General features: G+C 44.9%; 1 protein-coding gene across 1 annotated transcript; it reads right to left on the bottom strand.

Moving 5' to 3' along the window:
* Positions 1–1,046: 1,046 nt before the first annotated feature.
* Positions 1,047–3,230, bottom strand: LOC135473220 (fibropellin-1-like). Its single transcript, XM_064753063.1, has 2 exons — positions 3,203–3,230; positions 1,047–1,963 (listed from the first exon to the last, which is right to left on the bottom strand). The coding sequence occupies exons 1-2, from the start codon at positions 3,228–3,230 to the stop codon at positions 1,047–1,049; spliced, it is 945 nt and encodes a 314-aa protein (XP_064609133.1).
* Positions 3,231–9,561: the final 6,331 nt, after the last annotated feature.

Genomic DNA, 9,561 nt, shown 5'->3' with positions numbered 1-9,561 from the left:
GACTTTTTGTTACAAAATATTAAGGACGGTTAGATCACTCACTGCTAGACACGACTGCAGCCGGCTGGGCACGATTTTCGTCGTGGAGAAGTATACACTAGAAAAAAATTGTCAGCAACTCAATGCGATTTTTCAGTTGAGTCGTGTCGGGTCGGATCGGGTCGAGTCGCATCAAAAAACCCCAGTGCATACCGACCTTAACATGTTGTCGTTATAAAGTATAGCAATGATTACAGAAATCCATTAAACTTAAACGTAATACATTAAAACGAAATGATAATCCGTTATAATGAATTACCAAATCGTATTGCTATTCCGTGAAAACGAATTAATAATCCATTAAAACTGAATAGTGATCCTTTGTATCAAACTAGCTATTCGCTATAAGGGATTGCCAATGCGTTACAACGATTTACGAATTCGTAATAACGATTTTGTAATTCGTTAAAGCGGAATAGTGATCCGTTTTAGCGAATTAGACCGCTCATCTGACAGTAATGCTTCAATACCGGCACACGTCATGAGGGTGTACTTGTGGATATAATATAAAAGACAACAGCATAGAGAGTAAAACCAGAGCAGCGGACGACAGGTTCAGTTGGCAAATGGTTACACACACACATATATATATATATATATAACTGGTGAAATGCGGCATCGTGTCAGTCTACCTATTTTAGGGTTTTATTCCAACAGTTCAATTAAACGCTCCAAAAATACAAGTAGCTGCTTACACGTCCATATATAGCACCACAGGTTAAGCAGAATTAAGTTAGAAGACGTGAAATGATGAAACCCTATCTTTACCTTCTAATGACTAAAAAGAGAGATTCGCGGGAGTTTACAAGATACCGCAGGAGGTCACCTGACTGATACACGACATGTGTATAAGAGTACTCATATACATGTAACATTCTCCATTCGCTTATTATGAATGTTTGTGTAGGCATCCTTGCCATCTAAACAATTGGCATATAAAAATGTATACACACGGAAATTTACAGCAAAAAGGGAATTGGGGAACATCACATATTAACCACGTATACTCACCCAGTCACGCGCTTTTCACAGCGATCTCCGCGAAAATCATTAGAACAGGCACACTTGAAACCATTGATACCATCAGTACACGTCCCTCCGTGTTTGCAAGCCTCAGAAAAGCAGTCATCAATGTTCGTCTCACAATCTGGCCCCGTAAACCCGGCCATACACGAACACATGTGACTGTTTACCCCATCTGTACACGTCCCGCCATTCTTGCAAGGGTTCGGAGAACAATCATCAATGTCCTGGCTGCAGATAGTACCCGTGTATCCTGCGACACACGAACACGTGTAACTGTTTACACCATCTGTACAGGTCCCGCCATTCTTGCAAGGGTTCGGAGAACAATCATCAATGTCCTGGCTGCAGATAGTACCCGTGTATCCTGCGACACACGAACACGTGTAATTGTTTACACCATCAGTACACGTCCCTCCGTGTTTGCAAGCCTCAGAAAAGCAGTCATCAATGTTCGTCTCACAATCTGGCCCCGTAAACCCGGCAATACATGAACACATGTGACTGTTTACACCATCTGTACACGTCCCGCCATTCTTGCAAGGGTTCGGAGAACAATCATCAATGTCCTGATTGCAGATAGTACCCGTGTATCCTGCGACACACGAACACGAGTAACTGTTTACACCATCTATACACGTCCCACCATTGCTGCACGGATTGAGGTAACAATGATCAATGTTCTTATCACAGTCTGTTCCCGTAAAGCCTTCAGCACAGATACAACTTACACCACCTGTGTCATCTACACATGTACCCCCATTCTTACAAGTGTTTACGTGGCAAGTAGGAATTTTTGTTTCACATTCTTCCCCAGTGAATCCCTCCACACATGAACAATTGGGGTTTCCTGTACTGTTATCACATGTCGCGTTGTTCTGGCACAGTTCAAAATCACAGCCTGAGGAAACGTCAACAAAGAAAATTATTGAAAATCCTAGTAAGCACTATATATAAGTGTTTCGCTTTTAACACATTTCTGTTATAGTTTGGAAATGCGTTCTTGTTCAAAACAAAACAAAACTACGTTTATAAATTAAGGAAATGTGTGACGTGATATTTTCTGTACAAACCTGTCACGCGCCGTTTCATGCCGTACTCAAAACAATTTCACTTATATGACGGCGAAAGGTCTGCAGCAACCTGCGGATGGTCATGGGTTTCCACCGGGCTTTGCCCGGTTTGCTCCCACCATAATGCTGGCCGCCGTCGTATAAGTGAAATATTCTTGAGTTCGGCGTAAAACACCAATCAAATAAATAAATAAATATATGACGGCGGTCAGCATTATGGCAGGAGAAAACCGGACATCAACAGGTTGTTTGATGACCATTCCAAGTCAGCATGAAATGGACTTGAACTCACAGCGACCGCATTCTGGGTCATTGTGTCGCACTGAAAATCTTAGTGAAACCCAGGCCATCTACAGTTTGCTGGTAGACCTGCTCACGTGCGACTGGGGAGGAAACCAGTATGACATGACGAGTACGCTAACAACCCGGCTACCGAGCAAAGTGTGGAACATGGATTCACGGAGAACGTGTGGTGTGAGGAGAGGATTTACCTTTGACAGAGGATTCACTGAGAGAAGGCGGTGTGAGGAGAGAAGGAAACAGTGGCTGGGTGGAATCACTAAGAGCAGATGGTGTGAAGACAGGACAGAACAGTGACTAGATGGACTCACTGACTGACTGGTGGTGTGAGGAAAGAACGGATGGAACACTGACTGAGTTAATTCACCGAGAACAGGTGGTTTGAAGAGAGGACGGAACATTGACAGTGAATTCACTGAGAGACTATGGTGTGAGGAGAGAACGGAACAGTAAAGACTGGATTCACTGACAGAAGGTGGTGGTAAAAGGAGAGAACGGAAAAGTGACCGAGTCGATTCACTGATAGAAGGAGGGAAGGGAGGAGTGATCGAGCCGATTCACTGATTCGTCATGCAGTCGCAGTAGGATCTACACAGACACCAGGCTAACCTATCACTCTGTTCACACTACAGTCACAGTATTCTGCGCTGATAGCAAGTTTACTGACACCAGCCTATCCTGTTCGCTGAACGCCAGTCATTGTACAACAGTATGCCGACGCCAGCCTACCCTAATACAATTACCTGTTAGGCTGACACCGGCCTAACCTGGTCGCCAGCCATGGTACTGCAGCATGATGACACCCGCCTTCGGTGTTATGCTGATCGCCAGTGACGGCACGGCAGCATGCTGACACTGGTCTACCGTGTTTTGCTGATCGCCAGTCACGGGTTAACGACCCTGGGCTACCCCGTTATGCTGATCGCCAACCACACTACAGTCACAGTACGGCAGCATGCTGACACTGGCCTACCCTTTTATGCTGATCGCCAGTCACGGGTTACCGACACTGGCCTACCCATTACGCTGATCGACAGTCGCGGGTTACCGATACTGGCCTACCCTGTTATGCTTATCGTCAGTCACGGGTTACCGACACTGGCCTACCCATTACGCTAATCGACAGTCGCGGGTTACCGATACTGGCCTACCCCGTTATGCTGATCGCCAGTCACGGGTTACCGACATTGGCCTGCCCGTTAGGCTGATCGCAAGTCACCGGTTACCGACCCTGGCCTTCCCTGTTATGCTGATCGACAGTCACAGGTTACCGACCCTGGCCTACCCTGTTATGCTGATCGCCAGTCACGTGTTACCGACACTGGCCTACCCTGTTATGCTGATCGCCACTCACGGTACGGCAGCATGCTGACACCGGCCTACCCTGTTATGCTGATCGCCAGTGACGGTACGGCAATATGCTGACACCGGCCTACCCTGTTATGCTGATCGCCAGTGACAGTACGGCAGCATGCTGACACTGGCCTACCCTGTTATGCTGAACCCCAGTGACGGTACGGCAGCATGCTGACACTGGCCTACCCTGTTATGCTGAACCCCAGTCACGGTACGGCAATATGCTGACACCGGCCTACCCTGTTATGCTGAACCCCAGTGACGGTACGGCAGCATGATGACACCGGCTTACCCTGTTATGCTGAACCCCAGTGACGGTACGGCAGCATGCTGACACTGGCCTACCCTGTTATGCTGATCGCCAGTGACGGTACGGCAGCATGCTGACACTGGTCTACCCTGTTATGCTGATCGCCAGTGACGGTACGGCAATATGCTGACACTGGCCTACCCTGTTATGCTGATCGCCAGTGACGGTACGGCAGCATGCTGACACTGGCCTACCCTGTTATGCTGAACCCCAGTCACGGTACGGCAATATGCTGACACCGGCCTACCCTGTTATGCTGAACCCCAGTGACGGTACGGCAGCATGCTGACACTGGCCTACCCTGTTATGCTGATCGCCAGTGACAGTACGGCAGCATGCTGACACCGGCCTACCCTGTTATGCTGAACCCCAGTGACGGTACGGCAGCATGCTGACACTGGCCTACCCTGTTATGCTGATCGCCAGTGACGGTACGGCAATATGCTGACACCGGCCTACCCTGTTATGCTGATCGCCAGTGACAGTACGGCAGCATGCTGACACTGGCCTACCCTGTTATGCTGAACCCCAGTGACGGTACGGCAGCATGCTGACACTGGCCTACCCTGTTATGCTGAACCCCAGTCACGGTACGGCAATATGCTGACACCGGCCTACCCTGTTATGCTGAACCCCAGTGACGGTACGGCAGCATGCTGACACCGGCCTACCCTGTTATGCTGAACCCCAGTGACGGTACGGCAGCATGCTGACACTGGCCTACCCTGTTATGCTGATCGCCAGTGACGGTACGGCAGCATGCTGACACTGGCCTACCCTGTTATGCCGATCGCCAGTGACGGTACGGCATTATGCTGACACCGGCCTACCGTATTATGATAATTGTCATACATACAGTCTCAATATACTGACCTCAGCCTATCATACTTTGCGTATTGCAAAGCGACAATGAACCAAGACTGCAGATTTTACTTACTGAGTGCTTAGTCTTTAAGCGAATGGTTTGATATATTTTATCAAAGTTTCACGTAGCAATACATAACAAATATTTATGAAATTTATATATTCCATGTACAACTCTAGATTACAAAAATAACAATCAAGTAGGATACCGTGAGGTTTTCCAGGGAGAATTTATGGACTTTGTGTGCTGGCCCTGCCAAAATGAGGAAAGCAAAGACCAATGTTGTTATTCAAATGATTCTCCAAACATTTGGCACGCACATGCAATCACATTATACATGGTAGTAAGTTACCAGTTCCACATACATTATTGTCATGCGTAGAGGCAATGCCAGAGATAATTATTTCCCACAAGGAATTTGGCCATAGATTTGGCAAAAAACACAAAAAAGGTTAGAAATTTAACACAAGATTTGCCACTATAGTTGTTTTCAGACAGGCAGATGAAAAGCTTTGGAATCCATTTGCCAAAACGACCTTTTGTTCCTCCATTTCAAGAGAGGTGCCTAGCTTACAATGAGTATAACTATTGTCGTCCGTTAATACATTCTTACTTGCAGATATTGGTTGCCAAAGTGCCAGAAACACAACAGCCACGAACAAGCGCCACATTTTTACAGCTCAGCAGACTTTCATACGAACATAGCCAGTGTCAGAGCTTCGTAACTGTTTGACATCGGCGGACCATCCACGTGACTCAGATCTATTGTTGTCTGATAACATGGAAAAGTAAAATCGGGCTTGATCTACAGTTGTATCAGATACCACAGAAGATAAATAGGCTTGTTTAACAAGTATATCCATCTCGCGGAGATAAATCCGTCTTTCGTCAAGGTCACAAACACTCTCAAATTCTGAAGATTGTTTGTTTGGTATCGTTTGTGTTTTACGACCGAAAGTGTCAGAAGGCTAAAGGTTCTGGATCAATGAGGTTGCGTGTTCGAATTCGGTCGCTAATTCCATTGCGGCTTTAAGTCAGGAACATTGTGATATGCGGTGGTTTCTTCTCGGTATTGCTAGGTTTGCTTCACCCTAAAAACTGACTGGAATCAAATATAAGCGAAACTTTTAAGAGGTAAAACACCTATAAAACTAATAGAATAAATAAATACGGTGAGGCAAAGATGGTGTAGTTTCTATCAACGGTGTTGAGAATGTGGAATTAAGTATACGCTGGGATGGTCGAAATTTTTGATATAGATACATGTGGCCTGCTATCCCCACCAAATGCCGAGATGAACGCCCACATGTGACCTGTCATCACTGAATGTTGAGATGAACGCATATAGAATAAATAAATACGTTGAGGCAAAGATGGTGTGGTTTTTTTTCAACGGTGTTGAGAATGTGGAATTAAGCATACGCTGGGATGGTCGAAACTTTTGATATAGATACTGGATCACCTTCTTGGAAAAAACACACATGCATTGTGTTGAAAGAGAAGGTTAGTACTAAATCTTAGTGAATTTCACAACCCTTGTTCTGGTCCGTTGTGTAATCGCGCCATTATAGCTAGAAGACAAGAACAAATACATTCTCTCCCACAAAAACAAAAGCATAGCTGTCACGTGGTGGTGACACCGAATGCCGAGATGAACGCCCACATGTGACCTGTTGTCATCACTGAATGATGAGAAAAACGCCCACGTGTCACCTGTTGTCATCACTGAATGCCGAGATGAACGCCCACATGTGACCTGTTGTCTTCACTGAATGATGAGATGAACGCCCACATGTGACCTGTTGTCATCACTGAATGCCCAGATGACCGCCCATATGTGACCCATTGTCATCACTGAAGGCCGAGATGAACGCCCACGTGTGACCTGTCATCACTAAATGCCGATATGAACGCCCACATGTGATCTGCTATCCTCACTGAATGCCGAGGTGAACGCACATATGTTACCTGTCATCACTGAATGCCGAGATGAACGCCCACATCTGACCTGTTGTCATCACTGTATGATGAGATGAACGCCCACATGTGACCTGTTGTCCTCAATGAATGCCGAGATGAACGCCCACATGTGACCTGTTGTCATCACTGAATGATGGGAAAAACGCCCACATGTGACCTGTTGTCATCACTGTATGATGAGATGAACGCCCACATGTGACCTGCTGTCATCACTGAATGATGGGAAAAACTCCCACGTGTCACCTCATGTCATCACTGAATGCCGGGATGAAAGCCCACATGTGACCTGTTGTCATCACTAAATGACCAGATGACCATCCATATGTGACCCAGTGTCATTACTGAAGGCCGAGATGAACGCCCACATGTCACCTGTTGTCCTCACTGAATGATGAGATGAACGCCCACGTGTCACCTGTTGTCATCACTGAATGATGAGATGAACGCCCACATGTGACCTGCTATCCTCACTGAATGCCGAGATGAACGCCTACATATGACCTGTTGTCATTACTGAATGCCGAGATGAACGCCCAAATGTGACCTGTTGTCATCACTGAATGCCGAGATGAACGCCCAAATGTGACCTGTTGTCATCACTGAATGATGAGATGAACGCCCACATGTCACCTGTTGTCATCACTAAATGCCGAGATGAACGCCCACATGTGACCTGCTATCCTAACTGAATGCCGAGATGAACGCCCACATGTGACCTGTTGTCATCACTGAATGCCGAGATGAACGCCCAAATGTGACCTGTTGTCCTCACTGAATGATGAGATGAAAGCCCACATGTGACCTGTTGTCATCACTGAATGTCGAGATGAACGCCCACATGTGACCTGTCATCACTGAATGAGTTTCTCCTGCTTACTTTATGATTACTGACATTCTTACTATCTCATTGTATAACTTGGCTAAGAATATTAAAAGTTATTTAAATAATTATTCCAGTTTACACAAAAGCGCATGTCATAATTCACGGATGTATTTGTTGTTTTTGTGGGACTTTGTATTATATTTTTCAATTTCCAATAAGTCTTGATTAAAAGTAAAATGAGCTTTCAAAGCTGGAATTGAACTTTCTGATATATACGTTGCTTGCTAATACGTTGCTTCCTTATTTGATGTTCCCGTATCTGTTGCTTCCTTATCTGTTGCTTTCTTATATGTTGCTTCCTTATATGTTGATTCCTGATACGTGGCGACCTGACACATGCACATTGTTTTCTTATAGACTTAGCACCTTAAAAAGTAAACTTACTTTTATGTTGACTGTTTCTTCAGCTTTGTTCAACAAAAGCTACTTTCTAATACATAACCAAATTACTGCATTTCTGGTAAAATCCCCTAACTTGCATTGCACAAATGGTAAAAACATTTATGCGTTGTCTCAGTAGTAGGAACAATGAAAAGATTCTTGTGTTGTATAAATGCACAATGTGCATGATCAGTTGCACAAGGCATGTTAAAAGTGGTTGACAATATGTAAAAATGCAGTAAATAGTTGTAAATGTTGTTGGCAAGTAGCAAATGTGTCCAGGATGTGCTAAATTTGCTTAATAAATTGCACGTGTACCCAGAATCAGCTAAATGTTCTTTGTTAGTTATAAATATTTATTGTAACTGACAAAATGTTTAAGTAAACTTATCATCACACAGATTCAGCCTGTTGGAAAACTAGAAAGATCTAGCCACATCTTGTCCTAGGCCAGTTTCAAATCGCCAGCAACATACTCTAGGCAAATTTAGCGTCATTAGTTTTTACCCTCTACAAAGCTGATTCAGTCACCTTTTGCGTCAAGGATTCTGCGCCTAACAAACTTTATCTGGGTAGAAACCTGATTCGGCCACATTTTTGCATCATCCGTTTAGCCATCTACAAACCTGATTCGGCCACATTTTTGCATCATCCGTTTAGCCCTCTACAAACCTGATTCGGCCATTTTGCGTCAAGGATTCTGCCTTTACAAACTTGATCCGGGCACATCTTGCGTCATCCGTTTAGCCCTCTGCAAACCTAGTCCTGCCACATCTTGCATCATTCATTTAGCCCTCGGCAAACCTGACTCGGACACATTTTGTGTCATCCGTTTAGCCCTCGGCAAACTTGATTTGGTCACATTAATGCGTCATCCGTTTCAGCCGTTTACAAACCTGATTCGGCCACGTATTGTGTCATCCATTCTGTCCATTACAAACTCGATCCTTGTACATCTTATGTTATAAGCTTTAGCATGCTACAAACTTGATTTGGCCACATGTTCTGTCAGCCCACTGCAGACTGGGCATTGTTTTTTTTTACTTAAATCACATAACGCCTTTATCATACACCATTGTCAGAATGATTATATCCTATAATCTTCGGTCCTTAAGTAAGGAGACCTGTCAGCTGAATTGCTAATGCAAATTATAAAAGCCTTGCTCTGGTCAGTTTCCCTATCACATTAAATTGTCGCCGTTATAATAGGCTCTTTTCGGTTTTCCCCTCCGATTAGATTGTCGCCGTTATTAAAGGCTAGCTCTGGTAAGTTCCCCTTTCGATTAAATTGCCACCGTTATAAAAGGTCCCGGTCGCTTTCCCCATCCGAATAAATTTTCGCCGTTATAAA

This window comes from Liolophura sinensis, chromosome 8 (genome assembly GCF_032854445.1).
Source record: "Liolophura sinensis isolate JHLJ2023 chromosome 8, CUHK_Ljap_v2, whole genome shotgun sequence".
NCBI lineage: Eukaryota > Metazoa > Mollusca > Polyplacophora > Chitonida > Chitonidae > Liolophura > Liolophura sinensis.
This window is presented reverse-complemented; position numbering and strand designations above follow the sequence as displayed.

What these genes read in the sequence shown, in the direction of transcription:
- LOC135473220 (XM_064753063.1), bottom strand. Translation starts at nt 3,230, where the DNA reads ATGCTGCAGTACCATGGCTGGCGACCAG. An exon ending in GTACCATGGCTGGCGACCAG is followed by an intron (nt 1,964 to 3,202) that starts GTTAGGCCGGTG and finishes ACGTTTCCTCAG; the next exon opens with GCTGTGATTTTGAACTGTGC.